This window comes from Carcharhinus amblyrhynchos, chromosome 7 (assembly GCF_965287045.1).
Source record: "Carcharhinus amblyrhynchos chromosome 7, sCarAmb.v2.hapA, whole genome shotgun sequence".
Lineage (NCBI taxonomy): Eukaryota > Metazoa > Chordata > Chondrichthyes > Carcharhiniformes > Carcharhinidae > Carcharhinus > Carcharhinus amblyrhynchos.
In genome coordinates this window covers 49542199-49567873 of record NC_137330.1, presented here as the reverse complement: position 1 = coordinate 49567873, position 25675 = coordinate 49542199, and the positions used below count along the sequence as shown (strand labels likewise).

Here is a 25675-nt window from a genome sequence, read left to right as displayed (position 1 = left end):
ATTGTTTTAAAGACTGTAGGGAAGTGTGCAACAGGAGTTGGTATAAGGATCACTGCTATTTTTGATATTAATAATCTGGACCTGGATAGACAGGACACAATTTCAAAGTTTACATGTGATACAAATCTGAAATGCAGCAAATAATGATGAGAACTAGATGTCAGGGAGATATAAATTAACTGGTGAAACAGATGCGTGGCAGATCTAAGTTAATCTGATATGCTGTGTAGAAAATTGCAAAGCAGTATTAACTAAATGCAATTTTTAAGGGGTGCAGAAACAAAGACCTGGATATGTACATAAAGAATGCTTTGACAGAGTGAGAAAGCGACTTAAAATGGTCTATAATATCCTTTGCTTTATAAAAACAATAGAAAGGCTAGAAAGTTGCCTTAAATTGAAGTTGCTGGTTAGACCCCCACTGGAGCATTGTATCCAAGTCTTGACACTGCATTTTGGGAAGCACGTCAGGGTTTTCAGAAATGGTGCTGAGGCGACTGACTGGAAGAGTACCAAAGATGTGGGACTTCAGTTACATGGAGAGACTGGAGAAACTTGATTGTTCTCTTTTGGAGAGAAAGGTTAGGAGTGATCATAAAAAGATTTTGACAAGTGAAGAAGAAATGGTTTCCAATAGCAAAAAGGTCAGTAATCAAAGACAGAAAATTCAGGTAATTGGAAAGAGAACCAGAGTCAATATATTTGAGGGAACCTGCTGTTAACCAATTGGCTGCCATACTTCCTGCGTTTCAACATTGTCTGCAATTCAAAAGTACTTGAGGTTGCGAAAGATGATATATAAATGCTAAGTCTTTATAAAGAGAATCTTTTCACACACCGACAGTTATGTTTCCAAAAGAGAAAATGCTAGAAAATCTCAGCAGTTCTGGCAGCATCTGTAAGGAGAGGAAAAACCTGACTTTGAGTCCAGATGACCCTTTGTCAAAGCTGAATTGTTATGTTTATTGCCTGAAAAGGTGAAGAAAGCACATTCAAAAAGGGATGATTTTAAAATTGTGATCTTTGGTTATTCATCAGAGAGAATATTTTTTCTCGAGTCTATGAAAACCTTTCTTCATCTTAGATCACCTTTTCAACCATCTCTGCTCCAACGATCTCCACTTAACAAATCGCTTAACCCAGGTAAAACCTCTGAAGTGTTCTTAAGGCCTTTTGTGAAGTGTAATGGCCTGAATTGAGAGCAGTTTCTAGTAAATCAATAACTAATGATTTATAAAGCTCTAACATGAGCTCTTTGCTTTTGTATTCTATTCAGAAGCTCTTAAATCTGAATAACCTATGTACTTTTGAAATCATTTTATCAACTTGTTTTGCCAATTTTAAGTATTTGTAAATATATGAAGGCCTCTTTGCACATCTGTACCTTTTTTACATTTAGTGCCATTTAGTGTACTATCTTTGTATACTGGTTCTCTCAAAATGTATCATTTCACTCCTTTGCATTGAACTCCATCTGCTATGCTTCTTCCTGTTTAACCATCCTGTCTATTATCTTGAAGTTTGTAACATCACTATATACTACGTGGTGAAGTTCCATATCATCTGTAAACATGATAATGTGGCTCCCTAAGTCTGAGTCTGTCATTTATAAAAATAATGCATGTAAAACTGACCCTTGGGGGGCACTATTGCATACTACCTCCCAGTTTGAAAATCATTCATCATCCACTTACTGTCACTGAATCAATTTTATATCCATACTGTCACATTCATCTAAACTTCTTGTGTGATACTTTGCCAAATGTTTTCCAAACGTGCCTATGTATAACGTTTATTGAACTGTTTGATCAACTTTTTTGTTCTCTCTTGAAAAGTTCAATCACACCTCACATTACTTTATGGTGTCATAACATTTGTCCAGGTGTTCCCCTATTATTGCCCACCTGTTTGTCACTCTGAGCAGAATTAAATTTTTCTCTCTTTCCAGCTTTGTTCCTGCCTCCCCTACAGTTCTGCATTCAAGGCTTGCGTCTCAACCCAAGCTGGTGATCTTTTGGTTGCACCCTTGATTTATCTTTTTGACCATTTAAAATCTATTTTTGTCCAATGCAGTCTTCTGCTTTCTCGTGTTGTGGAGTCGTCTTATTTTTCCAGATTGCTCATTTATGGAACGGGGTTGTAACATTTACAATTTACATTCATCCATTCATATATTCAGGAATGACTGTAAGATTGTCACAGCATGGAAACAGGTCCTTTGGCCCAACCATTCCATTGTGACTGGAGCCTACTATTTGAACCCTAAATTCTTTCAGCAATGTCAAAGACATCCTCTTTGATGTAGGTGACTTGCTTTTTATTGAGTGTTGCCAATCATTTAAATACTTCATTATCTACTGTCGTCCTGTTTCTCTGTACCTTCCTCATTTACTGTGATATTAGCAGCAGCATCTTTGAGGACCGATGCAAAGTAGCTTTTTGGTGTATTCGCAAAATTTTAGTTTTGGCCCATCATTGGCCCCAGTCTCACTTTGAATTGTGATCTTAACATTTATGACAACTTTTTTATCCTCTTTCATTTTTAATCCCAATTTCTTTAGGTATTTAGGGGCTCTTTGAATTATCTTCCTTTCACCCTTCAAAAGAATGTTTTAGTCTGTACCTGAACTATCTGCTCCATGAAGATCTCATTATTGTTTTGCCTGATAAACTTTTCTTCCATTCGATTTGAGTCAGATATCTTTTCAGCTTCAAGAAATTAACCCTGTTCCAGTTGAATAGCTTCACCATTGATTACTCCTGATCCTTTTACAAAACTACACTCAACCTAATGCTCTCCCAATGAAAATTGCTCCACAGGGCCATTTCATTTTCTGAAACTAGATCGAGCATTACTTGATTCCTCGTTGGACTGCAAAGTATTAATGAACAGTTTTTTTTCTATGCATTTCAGTTCCTTTCCCTTTATACTGTTTCTCCACCTGAGACCCAAGTTTATATTGGGATAATTGAAGTTACCATTATCATTACTCCATTTTCACACCTTTCTGAAACCAATTCTGAATTGTTCAGCAATGGATTACAATGTGAAACATATGAATGAAGTCAAGAAGTGTGGTTCATTGAGTACATTTTAAAAAAAAATCTAGAAGTAGGTTATGGAAATGAAGATTTCATGAGTACTGAGACAAAATGAAATAGTGGCTTCTTAACAGTATGGACATCAAATAGCAAATGAGGAGTTGAGGGACAGGTGGGTGGAATCGATTAGACCTCCAGCCCTTAGTGATTCTGTGTCTCTATCCTCATCCTCCAACGTAAATGAGGTTAGAATTGGGGATATTTACTGATAGCACATTGATCAATATTATTCACGGGTCCTCAGATAAGAGGTCTGTGCCTGCATGGAACCAAACCTCAATGACATTCTGTCTTGGGCTCCAAAGTGGAAAGTAATATCTGAGCCACGCAAATATCAGACAGTGACCATCTCTCCTAGATGTCCAGTGATCTCAACATTGCTGAAACCCCCACCATCAGCATCCTGGGTGTTGATATTAACCATAAACTTAACCAGACAAACCATATAACGTCTATGGCTACAAGAGCAGGTCGGAGGCTGACAATTTTGAGGCAACTAACACACCTTTTGACTCCCCAAAGCCTGTCCACCATCTACAAGGCACAAATGAAGAATGTGGTGGAATAATCTACACTTGCCTGGATGAGTGCAGCTCCAACTACACTCAAAGCCCAACACCATCCATGACAAACAACTCATTGATTGCCAACCCGTCCACCACCTTAAACATTCACTCCCTCCAGCACTGACGCAGTGGCAGCAATGTGTACCATCTTAACAGTTCACTAGCACTTTCCAAATATGTGATCTACCAATCTTCCTTGGGGGCAAGAGCAGCAAGTGCATAGGAACATCACTAAGTACTCTTCAAAGTTGCACAGCACCCTGACTTGGAAATATTTTTCTACAAATATATTGTGCTCCTTTGCTGTATCAGATCAAAATCCTGTAGCTCCCCCCTGAACAGCCAGGTAGATATACCTAAACCACACAAACTTGGCTCACCAAGTTTTAAGGGAAATTTGGAATGGACAATAAATGCTGGCTTTGCCATTGACATTTATCTTGCAAATTAATTTTTTAAAAACCTTGTTTGCAGTAATTGCAACAGGTAGACATTCAAAGCACAGCAAATGTTGCCAAACTTAAATCACTTAATATATAATTATTTGTGATGACTAGTGGTTGGGAATATTTTAAAGACAATAATAAATTAGGCTACCATTTGGAAAAGTCTGGGGTAATAAATGAAAATCAGCAAACATTTTTGAAGGAAAATAGTGCTGGACTAATTGATTGAATTCTTTGAAATAATGGAGTGGGAAGGTTGGTGAGGATAGTGCAGTCAACATTGTGGTCTTTCAAAAGGCATTTGTCAAAGCAGAAGGTACTTTTCAAGTCAAATAGATTTGTTAACAAAATTAAGCCCTGTAAAATTAAACGGACTGTTGCTGCATGGATACAAAATTGGCTCAGGGATGGTGTTAAGTTGTTTTGCAGGCAGGGTGCAAGTATATTAATGTTAGTATTGAGATCCGTGCTATTTTTCTTATAGAAAGTTAACCTGAACTTAAGTATACAGGACATAATTTCAAAGTTTGCTTATTACACTAAACTTAAACATAGTAAATAATACCAAAGCTAGTAACTTGGAAATATATAATTTTCGCTGGGTTAGGATCCTGGAATTCCCTCCTTAAAGGTATTGTGAGTCAACCCACATCACATGACTGCAGCGATTCAAGAAGGCATTTCACCATGACCTTCTGGAGGGCAACTAAGGATGGGCAATAAATGCTGGCCAGCCAGCGATGCCCCTGTCCCACGAATGAATAAATAAAAATAGATTTCACAAGGACATTAGATTGGTGAAATATGAGGACATCTGGAAGATGTTATTAGTGAAAGCAAGTGTGTAGTAGTACATTTTGATAGAAGAATAAGGGAGAGGCAATGTGAATGAAATTATACAATTTTTAAAGGGTTGTAGGAACAGGGAGACCTGGAAAAAGTTTGTGCACAAATTTTTGAAGATGGCTGGACAAATTGATAAAAGATTTTAAAAGGCATAAAGGATCCTTGGTTTTGTTGATAGTCATTGAATACAAAACTAAACCAAAATAGTTAGCCTAAACTTTATACAATACTGGTTTGGCTTAGCTAGCTAATTATGTTCAATTACAGGCACCAATTACTTTAGGAAAGATACCAAACCATTGCAGATGGTTCCTAAGATATTTAGGGAATTGTGCCAGGATTGAGGGATTTGAGTTACATGTACAGACTGGAAAAACCAGAGTTGTCTTCTGAACAGGGAGGCAAATGGAAATTTGAGAGAGGTGTTCAAAATCACTGTGCACTTTGATTGAATAAGTAAAGGGAAGTGGTTTTTATTGGCAGCTGTCCAGTCAGCAGAGAATACAGATTTAAAGGTAATTGGCAAGAACTGGAGGCAAACTTGCCACACTTTGTTCTTTCAGGTCTATTTCAAAGCAACAATTTCAGATTGCAAGTTCTGTCCCTTCGTCTTGTTTTCTTTGCATGTTTATATTTTTCTCTTATCTTTGCTTTCTGACAGCAGCACATCTCCTCTAGGTCCATCTTTTATTTATTTTCTTGTCCCATCACTATTCCTTTTGGTTCTGTAAGAATAATTCTTGTCATTCAGTCTCTCTTGTCTTGCACTCTATCATACATTTCCTTTTGTCCTTGTCCCATCCTCTACTCTGCCAATGGAAGCAGTTTTTCTTTATTTACTGTATAAAAACCATACACTTCTTTGAACATCTCTATCAAATCTTCCATAACCTTGTTTGCTCTAAGGTGAGCAACCTTAATCTCTCCACCTAACTGATGACTTCTGACCCTGGTAAAATTGCAGTAAATCTACTCAGTATATTTTCCTTAAGGCCTTTGACGTTGCTTCTAAAATGTGATGCCCAGAAAAGGCCACCCACCTGGAGCCTTACCAGTTTTCCTTTTATACAGGTGTAGTATAACTTCGTTGTTTTTGTACTCTGTGTCTTTATTTATAAAGCCAAGGGTCTCATATTATAATGTCCTAACTATGTTAGAAGTTGGCATTTTAAGTAAAAAGAAAAAGATGTGGTTTGTACATGTAGATTCAAAATCACAACAATTTATTGCAGGATCTGTTGCTTGTACAGATTAGAAAATGAAACTGGAACACCCCAATTCCATCACCATCTAATCATGTGACCAGCTCTTAAAGCAGCCACTTAAGTGTATAACACATATATCTTTTGAATAGCCTTTTGAACTAGTCCTACCACCTTCAAACTTTGTATGTGCCCATCCTGGGTCTCCCTGTTCTTGCATTCCCTTTTAAATGTGCCATTTACTTTATATTTCCTCTCGTCATTTTTCCTAAAAAAAAAATCAGTCTATACTATTGTGTTAAATTTCATCTGCAGTCCATTTTACTAGTCATGCACTCACTTTTTAAATGTCTTTGTTAATGAATATTCCAACATACTCCAGGCTTGCATTCCACATTCTACTGTTCTGTAAACTGCAAGTCCAAAATTCTGCAGCCCATGTTGTAACATGCAACCCTATTCATCCATCACCCCTTTGGTTGCTGACATACATTGGTTAAGCAGTGCCTGAATTTAAAAAGTCTCATCCTTGTTTTCATATCCATCTATAGATTTCTAATCTTCTCCAGCCTCACAACCCTCTGAAATCTCTGCACACTGCTAATTTTAGTCCTTTTGGCTGATTCTAGTCCCTTTAACGTCCCCGATTTTAATTGCTCCACCAGTGGTGGTTGTCTTCAGCAGCCAAGGCTGTAAGCCCTGGAATTACCACCTTAAACCTTGCTGTCCCTCTATCTCTCTGCTCCTTTAAGTCACTCCTACTACTTTGACCATGCCTTTGATCGTCAGCCCCAGTATCCCTGTATGTGGTTTGGTGTCAGTTTTTGCTTTATAACACACCTGAGAAGCTCTTTGGGATGTTTTATTGTGCTAAGGATGCTAAATAAAGTATCAGAAGAGGCTTTAATATTTAAACTTATTTACTTCTCCAGGCAGTAATCTAGATAATCTGACAGTAGTTTCAGAGCCCAGTCATAGTAGAAAAATGGCAGTGGCAAAGGAATGATGGTTATCAAAGGCAAGCAGAAGTGCATTTAACATGTCACTGCTGGGTATTATATAAAATCAATTCTGAGTATTTAAAATGATACAGGCTTACAAAGAACAATACAGCACAGGAACAGGCCCTTCAGCTCACCAAACCCACGCTGATCATGTTGTCCTACCTAGACCAACCACCTGTATCCCTCTATTCCCTGCCCATTCATGTGTCTTTCTGGATAAATCTTAAAAGTCACTAACATGTCTGCCTCAATCACCTCACTTGGCAGTGCATTCCAGGCCCCACCGCCCTCTATGTAAAAAAAACTTTCCCTGTAAAACGGTAGTGAACCTTTCCCCCCTTACCTTGAACTTGTGGCCCCTTGTAATTGTCATTTCTGCCCTGGGAGAAAGCTTCCAACTGTTAGCCTTATCTATGATACTCATAATTTTGTAAAATTATATCAGGTCATCCCTCAGCCCCTGTCTTTCCAGGAAGGACAATCCCAGTTTATTCAATCTTTCCTCATACCAAGCAAAATCCTGGTGAACTTCTTCTGTACTCCCACCAAAGCCTCCACGTCTTTCTGATAGTGTCCTGAGATTATTTTAGGGAAATACTTTTAAGATTTCTGCCTGGACCACTTGATGTCCCTTCTTCCTCCTAGGCCTTCCACTACAACCGTAAATGTGTTTGGAGCTGTTACTGGAAATAATCTAAATTTTCTTACTTGATGGTTTAAAAATTGTGGAAGGTCATTCAGAACACAGTATTGACTTGGATATGCTGTGTTGGAGGAGGATTGAATAGCTTTTGTAAAAGAATGTATAGGCCACTGCAGGCATACCAATCCTATTGAGTTCTGTGAAAGGCCCCATTTCTGAATCTTGCTTATGATCTCACATTAGGGCTTTCAAATCTCGCAACTCTTCTAAATATCCATGTGCTCCCAAAAGAGGTTGCAGCTTTTCCTAAAGGACAGTATCTTTAGCTGTCATGGGGCCAGACAGCTTGCATTGTGTTGTGGATGTTGATCACATCTGTAAGTGACCAGCCTGCAAAGGGATAAGCTAGGCATGGATTTCGAACATTGTAATCTTCAGACAAATTTTATTTACTTTCTGTGAAATAGTGTGCGTTTTACAGTGGAAGGTTAGTGAAACTTTTGCAGGATCTGTAGTGTGCAAATATTAACATTTTATTTCATTGAGATCCAGCCTATGCATGAGAAGCCATGAGTAAACATAACTGCATTTTGAATTCAGTAGGTTTTCCATTTCAGTTGATTACTGTTTTTCCAGTTTGGTGTAATCTCTGCTGGGTAACAGAACTCAGTGACTTAAGATTTTGTTATACAGCATGTTAGTTCACATATTCCCTAAATTTACACATTATTTTAGTACATTTTCTTAGAGGAAATGTCAGGCAATTTATAATGCCAGTTGGATTTGACAAACTACAAGGAGATATGGTTTCCTTTTTGATTCTATATTTATCTTTTAGGTCGTTTTCTGCATTGATTTATGTTGGAAAATTATTACTTTGCAATTTCTATAACAACATTTAAATAACATTTAAAGAGCATGTCTTTTATGAATTAGTGGGTTTGGCATCACCACCACTGACATGATGTGATATCCAAGGCAACTGATCTAGATGCTTAATTTTAAGTAACTTTTTTTGTCTGCTTAAATTTACTGTAGTTCTATTCAACTCGAGCACTGCTTTCTGAAATTCTTAGGAATAATTGTTTTCTTTCCTTGCTTAGATCTTCCAGACATAACTGCTCTCAGTGGTGCGTAGAACAATGAAATATGCCTTGAAACGTTCTCTCTTGCAAGAAAAATGGAAATTCGATGTGGCGGCTTACTTTTTAGTTCCAAGTTTGATTCTGGAAACATTGCTCAAGTTGAAAAAGTGGAACATCCTGAAGGAGAAGTGGATTCAGCTCCCAGTGGCAGTACAGGTGCAGGAAGTTTGGGGAATGCATTAACTACTCCAGATTGTGAGTTTAATGTGTGGACCAAACCAGACTGCGCTGAAACTGAGTTCGAAAATGGTAATAGGTAATTCTACAAGTTTTTTTTTCTGTGCTTGGGATAATTGGGGATTTTATTATCAGGTTAAACTGGCAAATTATAGCCATAATCATTTTCAGTCATATCTTTTGCAGATAAATTTGAATATCTGCTTTTAATGTAGTAGGAGGAATGGGGAAAAATTGCATTATAATAAGATGCATCTGATAATACTAGCTATTACAGGTGGAATCATCTTGTGGCATACGTCTTTGGAGGAGATTTCAGTATTTTTAATTGCTGGTCAGGAGTATTGTCAGTTTTGACTAAAATTCACAATCACATTTTAATAAATGTATTAGATTGTAAATTATACAAATAGATTTGTAATTTCAGTTCATAGAATCAAAGAACCCTACAGTGCAGAAAGAGGTCCTTTGGCCCATTGAGTCTGCACCAAACACAATCCCACCCAGGACCTACCCCCATATCCCTAAATATTATACCCACTAATCCCTCTAACCTACGCATCCCTGGACACTAAGGGGCAATTTCTTAGCATGGCCAATCAACCTAACCCGCACATTTTTGGACTGTGGGAGGAAACTGACGCAGGCACGCAGAGGATGTGCAAATTCCACACTGACAGTGACCTGAGCCAGGAATCGAACCCAGGACCCTGGAGCTGTGAAGCAGCAATGCTAACCACTGTGCAACCATGCCGCCCAGTTCTTTGTACTGTAGGAGAAAACCTATTGGAGAACTACTTACAATTTAAAATCCCTTTTAGGCTTCCACAAACTTTATTAAGCTTCCAACTGCATACCCATCATTTTCTTTCAGAAAATAATCGTCAAGGAACTATTAGTTTTAGAGTTTTCTCTGCCCCTTTAAATAATTAGAATAGACTGTTTCAGAAGCACATGAAAGTGGATACACATGATTTGTCAATGATGCCATGACTTTGGCCTGTCACTACTGTGACCTCCGCTCCATAAACTCATACAGCCATAGAACATGATATTTGTCTTCTGTTGAAGGAGAAATGTCCCCAATTCACTGTTAATTGTGAGATTTTAAAGTGACTTTTGAGCTTTACTTTTATGAGTTGGAACTTGTATCCAAAGGAACTGAACCAAAGGTCATTGGAGTTTGTACAAATAGGCTTAAATGGTGAATGAGCTCTGTATCTTGTTCTGTATTTGATTATTAATTTGCCATCCTACTAAAGTCATATTTCTTCTTATAAATAAAATTAAATGCTTTATTGTTGCAGAAAGGAAAAGGTGGGCAATATGTGTTTCAACTTCCTTTCTCTTTTTTTGGCTTCCGCCTAGGCATTTTCTCAAGTTCAGCATCACCTGAACTCATTATGCATATCTTAAGTCCCCTATAATCAAGAATGTGCATTTTTCTGCCCAATATTTAGATAAATATTAGGAAGATCCAGAGATGATAACTTATGTTCTGGTAACCATTGTTAAAAATATCACATATTGCACATGGTTCTGTTTAAAAAACAGACTGAATATGCGTACTTCGCAGACCAAGGCACAGGCTCTGAATCAAAAAGTGGTTTTATTTACTTAACAAATGAATAAGCAGATCCACATTTCCCCGGTCCCCTCAGTGCATAAAATGGTAAATTAATTTACTTTCTCTCAACATAGATTTTAAACAGAAGTTTACTTATAGCCTTAGTTTGATCTAGTTCCTTTTAGTAAAACCTATTCTTATCCTTGGTGATGCTGTGCTTTCCTGCATTGGACCTAGTTTCTCAGTGGGTAATTCAGAATTTGCACCCACAGTTGGAATATTTTCAGATGTTATGGTTATTGGCACCATGAACATCGAGACCAAGGTCTTTCAACAGGTGATATTCTACCCAAATCTTGGAAAATTTCTAGTGATCAAATGTATGCCACGATATTGCATGAGGCCGATCCTCCTTATAGCATTAAAGGTTTATTGTATATTTGCAGTGCTTATTTGAACTGGATCCAATTTGATGTGAGTGACTGTCAGCACATTCTTTCTCAACTACCAGCATTGCTGCTCATAAATTGGCATTGCTTTAGTGTGGCTTGTAACTTGTTTATGGGATGTCAGAATATGGCAACGAAGAGCAGAGATTGAAGCTTTGTATGGTTTGAGTCATTCTTTACAATAGTAGATGATCTTGCAAGCAATAATATTTGTTGAACCCTACAGGATTATTATTTGTTTTATGGTTAATGAGCTTTTAGGAAAATAACTTCAGCCACAGTAGGTCAGAAAGAATTAGGCTGTTGGACTGTTATACAAGTGAGCCAAGTGAGAAATGGTCCTCGTGAGATCATGGGTAAGGAAATGCAGACCAGTTTCTACATTGTATGAAGATGGGGCCCAACAAGGTAGCTGATCTTGTTATCCCTGTTCAGAACTTTGTAATCAAGTGTACCTGGGTGCCTTTAACTAATGCGTAGCGTTTACTAAGTTATTGTCCCTTTGCCTGGGATGTTGCTGTACACAAATTTTCTTGTTACACATATGACCACATTGGAAAAGCATTTCAATGGCTGGGAAAAGTACCAGACAAGTGGTTTCTTTCCAAATTGAATCCGCCAATATTTATGGTAATATGTAGGGATGGATTGAGAATTGGGTGGAAGGGAGTAGGCAGTTAAATTAAATTTATATCCTTTTGGAGACTGCTCAGCAATGGTGTCCTGTAAAAAAAAATCGGTTTTTGGCCAGTTCTTTACTGTTTCATTAATGGTCTGGGTATGGACGTGGGGGAACAATGTGCAAATGTATTTCAGGTGGATTTTGTTGTGTTGGTTTTGGACATAGTATTTTTATCTATGCAAGTTCTTTCTATGCAAGTACTTTGGGTTTAGAGAATGTGCAAGTCTTTTTCTTTCCAATTTGTGCTTGTGTAACAGTAAATTTTTTGCTTACTTTCTCTAAATGACAATATAAGGATACAAGAGAGCAATCACAATGATTGAGGGAATGAAGAGGTTGAATTATGAGGACTGATTATGCAAATTGGAAACATTGTGACTAGGAAAGTTTGATAGGCAATAGGTTTGCTGTTTTTCGAGTTAGAAAAACTAGACCATGATTAGCTATTTCGCTTTGCCAGAAAAATACAACCAAAGGACATGCATTGCATTTGAAAGCGATAAATTCAACTTTTAAATTGTGAAAACATTATCTCAGTGAGCAAGGGTCAATAAGTGGAACAGGTTCTCAGGGAAAAAGTGGAAGGAGTCAGGATTGATTTATTAATCAATTAGTTAGATTCCTTTCAGAAATTCAATTTATGAATAATTTGAGACATGATCTGTTATGTGATATACGCTTGGAACTAACAAGTGCCTTTGGATCTATGGCTCCCATAGTTTTCTGCCACTTGAATTTTCCTCATCATGTTAGTTAAAGACTAATTGACCAATTGCTTGCCTTGATTATTCAGCAACTACATTATTGTTATATCATGTGGCAATCAAGATAATAGTAGACAAACAAATGGATCATAACCTTTTTTGTCCAGCAATGCTGATGTCCTTAAGAAAATCAAAGTTAGACTTTGTTATATACCGGGATAATTTTTATCCGAAAACATTCATTGACTGGGGTTAATGAATTTAAGGAAAATAATTAGTAATAGTAAAAAAGATATTTTGCTAAGTTTTTTTGATTAACTTATAGTTGTGTCTGATGCATAAATTCATGTCACATATTGACTGTCATTAATCTTGTCTTGCTTATCTTCAGGTCCTGGTTTTATTTCAGTGTGAAGGGAGGAATTCCTAGTAAAGTTATTAAAATCAATATTATGAATATGAATAAGCAAAGTAAACTGTACTCCCAGGGAATGGCACCATTAGTTAAAACTCTGCCCGGAAAGCCACGCTGGGAACGTGTACGAGAGAGACCAACGTATGAGGTATGGACATTGTGATATAGAGATTTTGTACAGAGGATCAAGCCTTAAGTTCACCTTTCGAAGATTTGAAAAATCCTTCCAAAAATGGGGGGTGACTTATAAACTGAGCACAAGATGTGAAATTGTCAGTGTTGGTGTAGGTTGTTGCCATTTTTGAAATGTGAAAAAAAAATCTGTTCATCTACTGCCATGTGTAGTTTGTTCTGTGTCGTTATGTCTTAAACTCCCATGCATCTGCTTGGCAACATGTTCTGTGTTGTCTGCTTGATTCCATGTACTGACTTACAAAGCTTGAGGGGCTCAGTGGCCTACTCCTGCTCCTTGTTCATATGTTTATAAAGCTGATTTTCCAAAGTTTTAGAGAGCTAAGGAAAGAGAAGACTAATGCTAAATGCACCAGAAACCTGAGTAAATTCTACAAAAATTAAATTTGTGAAGTTAGTGCTGCATGGTGAAATGATAGTGCTTGCTTTGGAGTTGGATGAAAACAGGGAGTTAGGTGATACAAGGAGAAGGTGAAGCTGAAAGACTGTTGAGCTCAGTCTGGGCAGGAGTGTAGTGTGGCAGAACTTCATAAACAATGTGAAGGAGGGAACAGATTTAGTGAGTAGTGGGTAAGGCTGTGTCATTGTTACTAGACTATAGCACTTACCTTTTTTGACAGGTTAAACTAGTATTAGCACAGGGATAGATGGCGGCATTCTGAGGTGTCGTCACAGTCAGGAAAGTGATGTGGGACCAACAGGAACAACTGATTGGTAAGTAAGTCCAAGTGGGTATTTTCAAACTATATATTGTAAGTCATTGTTTAAGCAAGGGTAGGAACATACTTGTTTTTTTTAAGTCTTCTAAAGTCCTACATTAAAAAGGTTTGGTCACGACAGAAGAGTTCAAAGCTATCGTTTGTTTCCTGCTCTGTGTGGGGTGCCGGGCACATTTCCAATGCCCGGGACAAGCATGTGTGCAGGAAGTGTGTCCAGCTCCAGGACCTGGAAGCTTGAGTTTCAGAGCTGGAGTGGCAGCTGGGGACACTAGAGCATCTGCGACTTTGAGAGCATTGTGGATGGCACTTTGGAGAGATGGTCACATTGCAGCTGAAGGGACTTGAGGAAAGAAGGGAATGGGGGATAGCACATAGTCCAACAGAAACAGACAGGTAGTTCAGGAGTCCCCCAGGGTTCTGCTCTCAAATCGGTATTCCATTTTGGATGCTGATAGTGATAGGGGATTCTATAGTCAGTGAAACAGCTAGGTGCTGCTGCGGCCATCAGTGTGACTCCAGGATGGTGTGTTGCCTCCCAGGTGTCAGGGTCCAGGATGTCACTGAACAGCTGCAGGACACTCTGAAGGGAAGGGTGATGAGGCAGAGGTCATAGAATCATAGAAACCCTACTGTGCAGAAAGAGGCCATCTGGCCCATCGAGTCTGCACCGACCACAATCCCACCCAGGCTCTACCCCCATATTCCTACACATTTACCTGCTAATCCCTCTAACCTACGCGTCTCAGGAAACTAAGGGGCAATTTTAGCATGGCCAATCAACCTAACCAGTACATCTTTGGACTGTGGGAGCACTGGAGGAAACCCACACAGACACGAGGAGAATGTGCAAGCTCCACACAGACAGTGACTCAAGCCGAGAATCGAACCCAGGTTGCTGGAGTGAAACAGTAGTGCTAACCACTGTGCTGCCATGCCGCCTTGGTACATGTTGGTACCAATGACACAGGTAGAAAGGGAGATATGGCCTTGCATGAAGAATTCAGGTAGTTAGGCAGCAGACTCAAAAGCAGTTCCTCTTGGGTTACAATCTCTGGATTACTCCCAGTAGCATGTGGTTGTGAGCACAGCAATAGGAGTGTAGCGCAGATGAATGCATGGCTTGAGAATTGGTGCAGGAGGGAGGATTTGATCTCCTGGATTACAGAGACCATTTCTGAGGAAGGTGGGATGTGTACAAGCAGGGCGGTCTAAATCTGAAGCAGAGCGGGACGAACATCCTTTGGATGGGTTTACTGTTGGAGGAGTTTAAACTAATTTAGCAGGGGAGGGGAAACGGTCTGTTCGCAAAATAGGGGCATAGCATAATACGTAACGCTATCGAGTCAGAGGGAGTACAGCTGTATTAAGTTTCAAAGGAGTTAGGCCAGGGTAGATGGCCTCTCATGGAATTGTAATATAGTAGCCATCACAGAGGCATGGTTGAAGAAGGAGCTGGATTGGCAGCTCAACATTCCTGGATGTAGAATTTTCAGGGGAGGGGGTAAAAATGGAGGAGGCATTGCGTTATTAGTTAAGGAGTCAGTTCCTGCAGTAAGGAGAGATGATGCCTTGAAGGGGGCATCAAATGAAGCTTTGTGAATGGAGCTTAGGAAGTAAAAAAGACAGCCATATTGCTCAGTGTTTGTTTTGACCCCCAGACAATCAGCGAGAAATTGAGGAGCAAATATATACACAATTTGGAGAGGTGTGTAAAAACAATAACAATGGGGAAATTATATTAGGTGGTTTCAACTTTCCCAAAATTACTTGTGATAAACATAGTGTTAAGGGCTTGGATGGAGTGGATTTCTTGAAATGTGTACAGGAGACCTTTTTAGGTCAATATGTAAATGGTCCAACAAGAGAGAGCTAGACCTAATTCTGAGGAATGAAGCCGGACAGATGGTTGAGGTGATAGTGGGGGAGCACAACATGTTAACATAGGAAGAGGATAACCAGGGAAAGAGCTCATTACGAACCAAGGGGCAATCTATGAGTGGAGCCAGAGGACAGTGGTAGAGTGTTTAAATGAGTATTTCACATCCTTCTTCACCCCAGAAAATGAGAGTGAAGGTATGTAACTCTAGGAGTGAGACTGTGAGGGTCTTGAGCAAATTGACATCGGGAATGACAAGGTATTGGTGGTGTTGGCAGGCTTAAAAGTGGACAAATATCCAGGTCCGAATGAATCGTGTCCCAGGCTGCTGTTGGAGATAAGGGAGGAGATTGCAGAGGCTCTGACCCAAATCTTTAATTCCTCTCTGGCCATGGGAGAGGTATCAAGGACTGGAGGGATGGAAGAGGTACCAAGGACTGGAGAACAACTGATGTTGTTCCACTATTTACGAAGGGTTGTAGGAATAAGCCAGAGAACTATACCGATGAGGCTCACATCAGCGATTGAGAAGCAAGATTTGATCAGAGACAATCAGCATGGCTTTGTCAGAGGGAGGTCATGCCTTACAAATTTGATTGAAGTTTTTGAGGTGGTGACCAGATGTGTAGATGAGATTATTGCAGTTGATATAGCCGATGTGAATTTCAGCAAAGCCTTTGACAAGGTCCCACGTAGGAGACTTCTTTAGAAGGCAAACGCAATTTGGTTACAAGGTAATTTGAGGAGGTGGATTCAAAATTGGCTTAATTATAGGAGACAGAGGGTGATGACGGAAGACTGGAAAGTCAGTGTCCAGTGCTTCCAATGTTTAGTACTTCTAAAATATTCTGAATTAACTTCTTTAACAAAATCAAATTGTTTTTGATCAGTTACTATAAAGCCATTTGCTGCACCAATTTCCTGAGTTTGTGTTTAGTTTGGAAACTACAGCATGAAAAGTGATGCAATGATGTTCTTTAGGTTAAGTTAACTTAATCGTTCGTGAAGAACAACAGCAAACTACATTTATGCAGTGTCTGATATAGTAGAACACCAGGAACTTAATGTATATAAAGTTAGCATTGAACCAAGTAAAGGGATTTTAAGGCAGACCATCAAAGGCTAAAGGGGAGTCTTAAAACAGGTGAAGAAGTGGAGAGGTTGGGGGACTCCCACAGTTTACGATACAGGTAGCTGAAGGCATGGACTGATTAAAATTGGGGATGGAAGAGGCCAGGATTGGAGGAATACGAGATCATGCAAGGTTGTAGGGATGGAAGAGGTTACAGAGTTGGAAATGACAAGGCTGTAGAAGATGAGAATTTTAAGATTGAGGTATTGGTCAACCAGGAACTTGCGTTGATTAGTTCAAACGTAATGTGATGATAGCAGTGCAATTGATGTAGATATATATCTCATTTTTATGTTTAAAGGTAATGTTTAGCAGTTCAGCTGAAAGGAATGCAACTCAGATGGTGGGACAGCAGGATAATTGCTCATCTTAGCCTTGCAAGTGGTTAACTTCACTAGAGTTAATGGACAACTGTTGGCTTAAGTTCTCCTAGGATTTCTGATTAGAGTGATTGACAGGGTCATGTGATAGGGCTTATGTGTAGACCTGGATCTGTAGCAGAGAAGCAAAGAGCTCTTGCAAAAAGCAATTTGAACTTCTAAACACATATCCACTCTATCAAAGATAATCTATTTATACCTCCAGGAACCTGACTTCTCTCCTACCTCTGCTTTTCTGCTTCTAAAACCATCTTCCTTACCTTTGCTACCTCTTGGTTTGATAAGTCTAATGCCAATCTCCTATTTTCCAACCTGCATAAACTTGAGTCCATCAGAACCACTGCTGCCCAAGTCCTATCTCACACCATATCTCATTTACCCAGCTCACGTTGTTAGAGTCCCAGACCAGGACCCCATGTTATATTAGGAAGCTAGACTGGACCCCCAACAATTTTTCTATTTTGGCAGAAATGTGAGGAAAGGATACTTTCTTCCAGGAATGATCTCTGTTTTAATGACCTGGCCCCCACAGCCTTCTGCGGCAAAGAGTTCCACTGATTCACCACTCTGGCTCAAGAAATTTCTCCTCATCTCTGTTTTAAAGGATCATCTCTTTAGCCTGAGGTTGTGCCCTCTGGTTCTAGTTTTTCCTACTAGTGGAAACATCCTCTCCACGACCACTTTATCTAGGCCTCACAGTATCCTGTAAGTTTCAATAAGCTTCCCTCTCATCTTCTAAATTCCAATGAGTACAGACCCAGAGTCCTCAACCATTCTTCACACAACAAACTCTTCATTCCAGGGATCATTCTTGTGAACTTCCTCTGGACCTTTTCCAAGCTCATCCTTTCTTAGATATGGGGTCCAAAACTGCTCAAGATACTCCAAATGGGGTCTGACCAGAGCCTTATACAACCTCAGAAGTACACCTCTGCACTTGTATTTTAGCCCCCTCGACATGAATGCTAACGTTGCATTTGTCTTCCTAACTGCCAACTGAACCTGCGCGTTAACCTTAAGTGAATCTTGAACAATTACTCCTTTGTGTTTCTGATTTCCAAAGCATTTTCCCATTTAGAAAATAGTGCATGCCTCCATTCCTCCTTCTTAAGTGCATAACCTCACACTTTTTCACATTGTATTTCATGTGCCACTTCACATGGAGACTCACTTCACCACGATTATTGTAATATTGCCTTTATTATATGCCTTTTCTATCTCTTGATTTATTTCCTGCCCCCATCCTGACTACTGCTAGGGGGCCTGTACATATCTCCCATCAGTGTCTTTTTACCAATCCTCAGCCAATCCTCTACCCATGCCAGGATCTTATCCTCATATGGCCTATAATTTCCCATCTGCTGCCTCACTCCCTTATTAAACAGCGGTGTTACATTTGCTACTTTCCAGTCCTCTGGTACCCTCCCTGCCTCCAGTGATTCCTGAAAGATCACCACCAATGCCTCCATAATTTCCTCAGCTATCTCTTTTAAAAGTTTGGGGTGTAGTTCATGTAGTCCAGGTGATTGTCCAATAAGGGGCATACACGCAGTGGGTTGTGCGAGGACTGCTCTTGAATGTTGCTTCGAGAGTTGCCTAGTGCTTCACGTCGTTAGTGTATGCTTAAACTGGACCATCTGATGGGCAACATGACAGCTCAGTGACTATCACTGTTTGCTGTGCAGATTCAGTGTCTGTGGGAGGTTGTACATTCTCCCCGTGATTGCGTGGGTTTTCTCCGGGTGCTCTGGTTTCCTCCCACACCCCAAAAAGGTGCTCTTAGGCTGATTGGTGTAACAAATTGTCCCTAAATTAGTCTTCCCTCAGTCTTCCCCAGTAGGCATAGACAAAGGTCATAGGTAGAGGAGGGCACTCGTAATGTTAAAATGGTGGCGCGGGCTCATTGGGCCAAAGGGCCTGTTTCCCGTGCTGTGTTGTTCTTTGTTCTTTGATTTATCCATCCTCAGACTTTTCAGTTTCCCCAGAATCTTCTCCTTAGTGATGGCCACTACACATAGTTGTGCCCTCTGACTCTCCTGAAGCTCTGGCATCCCAGTGGTGTCTTTCACCGTGAAGTCTGTTGCAGAGTTTCTCTGCCATTGCTTTGTTTTCTACCATTACTTCTCTGGCCTCATTTTCCAGTGATCCAATGGCTATTTTTGCTTCTCTCTTACCTTTTATATATTGGAAAAAAACTCTTCCTATCTTCTTTTATATTACTACTAGCTTACACCCATATTTTATCTCCCCTGTTATTGCTTTTTTAGTTGTCCTGTGCTCACTTTTAAAGACTTCCCAATCCTCTGGCTTCCCACTAATCCTTGCCACTTTGTATGTTTTTTCTTTTGCTTTTATGCGATCCTTGACTTCCCCCATCAGCCATGGATGCCTTGCCCTCCCTTTAGCATGTTTCCTCCTCCTCGGGATGAATTTCTGTTGTGCCTCCTGCATAACTCTCAGAAACTCCTGCCACTGCTGTTCCACCGTCTTCCCTGCTAGGCTCCCTTTCCGATCAACTCTGGCCAACTCCTCCCTTATGTCTTTGTAGTTACATTTATTTAATTGTAATATAATTACATCTGATTCCAGCTATCATATTGTGGTCACTGCTCCCTAAGGGTTCTTTCACCTTAAGTTCCCGAATCAAGTCTGCCTCATTACACATCACCAAATCCAGAATTAGCTGTTCCCTCTTAGACTGTGTCACAAGCTATTCCAAAAAAAATCTCTTAGACAATCCATAAATTCTTTTTCTTGGGATCCATTACATACCTGATTTTCCCAGTCCATCTGTATATTGAAGTCCCCCTTGATTTTTGTAATATTGCCTTTATTGTATGCCTTTTCTATCTCCTGATTTATTTTCTGCCCCACATCCTGACTACTGCTAGGGGCCCTATACCTATCTCCCATCAGTGTCTTTTTACCTTTGCGATTCCTCAATTCTACACAGAGATTCCATTCCTTGTGATCCAATGTCACTTCTTGCTATTGATTTAACTTCATTCCTGACTAATATGCAACCCCGCCCCCTTTGCCCATCTGCCCGTCCTTCCGATAGGAGGTGCTGGCGTTGGACTGGGGTAAACACAGTAAAAAGTCTGACAACACCAGGTTTAAGTCCAACCGATTTATTTGATAGTACACTTGTGACGAAGGGGCTAACCTGAAAGCTAGTGAGTGTACTATCAAATAAATCGGTTGGACTTAAACCTGGTGTTGTCAGACTTTTTACTTCCGATAGGACACATATCCTTGGATATTTGGATCGCAGTCTTGAACTCCTTGCAGTCATGTCTCTGTGATGCCCACAACGTCTTATCAGCCAATTTCAATGTGCGCAACAAACTCATTTATCTTGTTCAGTATACTACACATGTTTAGGTACAACACCCTCAGTCCTGTATTGGCACCTCCCTTCTCATACTTGTCACCTTTTTTGCTTTGCCTGAGGTTAAATTCCTGCCACCTTCTCTACTCTCTTGTTCTATTATGTGGTCTGGAAATTTTACTAAACTTCTCCTGAGCCCTCAGCTCCATTAACCTGTAGGGGGTAAGCTCCAATTCCTTTTCTTGTTTCCATGGAATGAAATATCTCTTCCACTAAAATCAGTATTTTGCAAATATTTTCCTGAGAATTATGTATTATATTCTCTGAATTGTTGCTTCTTTATCGCACTCTCGATTGCCATTGGGGTAGTAAAGCAAAGTGATCATATGGGAGACCATCAAGCATTAGGCTTTATTTTCAGAGGGATAGAATTGAAATGTAGGGAAGGTACGCTAAAGCTGTATTGAATACTGTGTGCATATTAGAAAAATGATATAGAGGTACTGGAGAGATTGTGACATGATTTACAAGGATGATACCAGAAAGTTATGAAGAGTGGGGGGAGGGGCTGAGGAAAGAGGGAGGCTGAGGGGTGACCTAATAAAAGTCTTTAAAATTATGAAAGATTAGACAGAGTGGATACAAAGAGAATGTTTTCACTTGTGGAGAAAAAACATAACTAAAGGCTGAAGTTGGGGTTCTTCTTGGAGTAAAGGAAATTGAGGTGAGATTTGATAAAGATTATGGAAGATTTAAATAGGGTAGGTAAAAAATATGTTCCTGTTAGCTGATGGTATACAGATTTAAGGTTTTGGGCAAGAGATGGAGGAAGAATGTGAGGAAGAACATTTTTACCCTGGAAGTAGTAATGACCTGGAACTTGCTCTCTATGAGAGTGGTGGAAATATAGAAGATGAATGATTTCAAAAGGAAATTGGATGGGCACCAGTACAAAATATACTTCAGGGATAAAATGGGAAGTGGGAGTAGTTGGGTTGCTCGACTGAGAACTAGCCTGGACTCAATGGGTTGATTGGCAACCTTACGTGCTCCAATAACCCTGTGCCATTTTGAGTCAATGCAAATAACATTTGGCTAATTTAGATCCTTCCAATCAATTTGTTTGCGCTTAATGTGCCTAATAACTGCTTGAATCAGTGATGTGCTGCCTGTGGAAATGTTCATTTCTATGAAATTTTTGTCATTACTTTTTTGCCCTTTTTTAACTTAGATGGTGGAAAATCAGTTTATTCTGTCCTTCATGCATCGTTTTCTTGACTATCGTGGAGCAACAACCTACTTTGCATTTTGCTTTCCATTCACGTACTCTGAATGCCAAGAGATGTTGATGCGACTGGATGAAAAGTTTGAATATTGTGAACACCTGACCATAAGGAGGTATGGGGCAATCTGGGAGTTTCAGTGGATTACCTTGTGTAATTAGTTTTTGAAATAATAGCCAGATGATGTAATTGCTTTTTGAGAATCAACTCGTATATTAGGTTTTTATATTCACTAATGGTTTATGCAAGTTTATGTTCAGTGGACTTGCTTCTCATTAACTCATTGTTCAGGAAGGCCATGCGAGAATCTTCTGTATATCTGGGAACTGGGAAAATTTGCAGAAATACACAAATGAAAAATTAAACCTGATTGTATTTAAAAAAATAACTGCCAGTGAATTCCAAAGACAAAGTGCGGCTTATTTATCTGTCCCTTCTGCCTAGTATTTGCCAATTTCTGGGGATTACTGAAAAGAAGCAGTGGCAGAGGCTCATTGCAACAATTACATTGTGAGACCAAGCCATGGTATTTGAAAAATTTAAAAGAAGTAGCCTACAACTTTATTTTAGCCACTGGTTTCCTAACATAATTTAGTCGGCCTTACAAAGAAGGAAGATCAAAGGAGAGCTAATATTGTTTTCTGTTGCTGAGTTCTATGTTTTATTTCCTTATTACTGCTGCTTGTCTTAAATAAATAGACCCTTACTCTCCAATTTTAGTCCTGCCTCAGTGCTAATACTATTACCTCTGAGTCAGAAGGTTGATGATTTATCAGTGGAAGAGATCATTAGATCAGAAATTTGTTCTGTTAACAGCCTCATAAATTTGCATAAACTATCTGTTTATCAAATGCCAGTACAAATAATCTAAATTTTAAAATGATCCCAATTCAGTTTCAGATGAAAAGAATATGAGTTATGACAGGTAGAATCTTTGTTACTACACTGCAGCAATCATATTGTGAATTGTCAAGTCATTGCCAATTTTACTCGACAGTACTTCATAGAATTATAGAAACCCTATAGTGTAGAAGAAGGCCATTCAGCCCATCGAGTCTGCACTGACCCAGGTCCTCTACCCATAACCCCACCTAGTTACCTCACTAATCCCTCTAACATTAGGGTCAATTTAGCATGGAGAATCAACCTAACATTTTTGGACTATGGGAGGAAACTGGAGCACTCAGAGGAAACCCACACAAACACGGGGAGAATGTGCCAAACTCCACACACGTAGTGACCCAAGGCCAGAATTGAACCTGGGTCCCTGGCACCGTGAGGCAGCAGTGCTAACCACTGTGTCACCATGCCACCCGAATAATTTTTGATTATATTGCAGGCCAATTAGTTTATCTTACTTGAGTGTTGGGTATGTGGAATCAATAAGCAATCGGTGTTCTACATAAAATTTGGAGATTAGGTTCTTTGCTGATAAAAACATTAATAAGTACCAGATAGGTGATTGAAGTAAGATTGGGAGCACGTTGATTGGGAATGCATCAGGGATTGATGTTGCGGTTTCATTTAGTTACGTATAACTTACTGAATTCAGCAGCACATTTGGATACGTTATATTTGCAGATGTGAAACTAGTGGAGCACTCTAAGTTGTTGAAGCCACCAAGGAATTGCTGAAGGTGCTGGATCAAAAATGCCATGGGTAGAATCAAGGCAATTGCAATTTAATACATATATAAATGCAAGATATTTCACATTGTGAAATAAAAGTAGTCTAAATATTGAGTGATGCTGAATTATTATTGTCGTATCCCTGATAGTCTATTTCATCCATTTTAGCAGTTTTCTATTTGTTATTCTATAGAAGATGGGTTATTTGGTCTTGTACTCAGACACAGCGCCCCAGTGCGCTTAATTGTAGTGTAAATAACGTTTCAGTCCGGCGATTGGGATATCACTTGGATATTCTGCACAACAGGAAATTTTCATCCAGCTTTTAGATATGTGCCTGGAGTTCAAGTATATTGACAACGAAGTCTGTCCCTGTTGAGGGTCTGAGCCAGTTTCCAATGCTTCATATATCCTTCATATATCAATGAAATGTGTTTCTGGGGGAGTTGGTGCAGGAATTTCTGATAATATGTGGTTTTCTTCTTGCGATCTGGTGAAGAGGGAACTTTAATAGTCTTTGGTATTGCCTTCGTGGTTTCCTAGTGGTGGTCTGGAGATGTTTTTGTGCTTTTGTAGTTGGGAGCACTGATATATAATGCATGACTTCAGGTTTGTCAAATTGGCAGATCATTTTTTTCTTGCAGTGGGTTTTGTGCAGATCTGTGCCTCTGGCCTGATCTTTGGAAAATAATATTGCGTTTCAGTCTAAGATTTTGCGCAAGTTAGTGTAGTTTTGTATGCCTACAGTGCTTCGAGGCTTTACTTAGTTGACTGGTGCTGAGATTCCTTTTGATTTGTAAGAGGCTGTATTTTTGCTGCCCAGGGCAGACATTTGAGTTGCTTGCTGTCCAGATGTAGAATGGAGGCAAAGGTTGCTGTATATACTCACGATATGTTTCTTTCTGACTAATCTTTCTGAATATTGTTTAAAACTCTCAATCTTCAGATGGTAGGCTTCCTTGAGTTAGATATGCTATACGTTGATTTTAAAATATCAGCAGTTCTGGTGAAACTATTCAGTATAAAGTATTCGGGTATTGGAACTATATCAACGTTCGTTCACTTTTGGGTCAAAGTCCTGGAACCTCCTTCCTAACAGCACTGTGGCTGTTCTGACGATGCATGGATTGCAGTGGTTTAACAAGACAACTTATCAGCACCTTTCAAGGGCAATTGGGAATGGGCAATAAATGCTGACCAAGCCAGCAACACTCACTCCCTGTGAACGAGTAGAAAAAAATTCAAATGTGGAATAAAAATTGTCTCACTACCTCAGCAATGTGCCACAACATCTTCACCTTCCCCACTTGACCATTGTGACTTTTGTTTTTTCCTTTTTCTGTGACAGCCAGCCCTCCAACCCCCTCCCCACCCCACCAAGTAAGATTTAATTTGATTTATTATTGTCACATATATTGATGTATAGTGAAAAGTATTGTTTCTTGTGTGATATACAGACAAAGCATACCAGTCATAAAGTACATAGAAGAGAAGGAAAGGAGAGGGCACAGAATATATAATGTTACAGTCATAGCCAGGTGTGAAGAAACATCAACTTAATATAAGCTATGTCCATTCAAAAGTCTGATGGCAGCAGGGAAGAAGCTGTTCTTGAGTCAGTTGATACGTGACCTCAGACATTTGTATCATCTTCCTGATGGAAGAAGGTTGAAGAGAGTATGTCCAGGGTGTGTGGGATCCTTGATTATGCTGGCTGCTTCTCCGAGATAGTGGAAAGTGTAGACAGCATCGATAGATGGGAGGCTGGTTTGCGTGATGGACTGGGCTATGTTCACAATGTTTCGCAGTTTCTTGCGGTCTTGATCAGAGCAGAAGCTGTACCAAGCATGATGCTTCCAGAAAGGATGCTTTCTATGGTGCATCTATAAAAATTGGTGAGAGTTGTAGCAGACATAGAACACTACAGCACAAACAGGCCCTTTGGCCCACAAGTTGTGCCGATCATATCCCTTTCTTCCAGGCCTATCTATAACCCTCAATCCCATTAAATCCCATGTACTCATCCAGAAGTCTCTTAAAAGACCCCAACGAGTTTGCCTCCACCACCACCAACAGTAGCCGATTCCACTCACTCAGCACCTTCTGAGTGAAAAACTTGCCCCTGACATCTCCTCTGTACCTACTCCAGACATGCCGAATTTCCTTAGCCTCCTGAGAAAGTAGAG

The 25675-nt window shown here is 39.6% G+C and overlaps 1 protein-coding gene across 5 annotated transcripts in view; it reads left to right on the top strand.

Moving 5' to 3' along the window:
• agbl5 (AGBL carboxypeptidase 5) overlaps positions 1-25675 on the top strand; it is a 102551-nt gene that overhangs the window by 4735 nt on the left and 72141 nt on the right. For 3 of the 5 annotated variants that reach the window (XM_080192252.1, XM_080192256.1, XM_080192255.1), the window contains exons 2-5: positions 1039-1143; positions 8913-9210; positions 12925-13096; positions 21810-21976. In XM_080192252.1, coding sequence (XP_080048378.1) covers positions 8990-9210; positions 12925-13096; positions 21810-21976 — 560 coding nt within the window. In that variant the 5' untranslated portion in view covers positions 1039-1143; positions 8913-8989. Of the gene's footprint in view, positions 1-1038; positions 1144-8912; positions 9211-12924; positions 13097-21809; positions 21977-25675 lie in introns of those variants that run through there. The other 2 variants (XM_080192253.1, XM_080192254.1) reach the window with 2 other exon arrangements.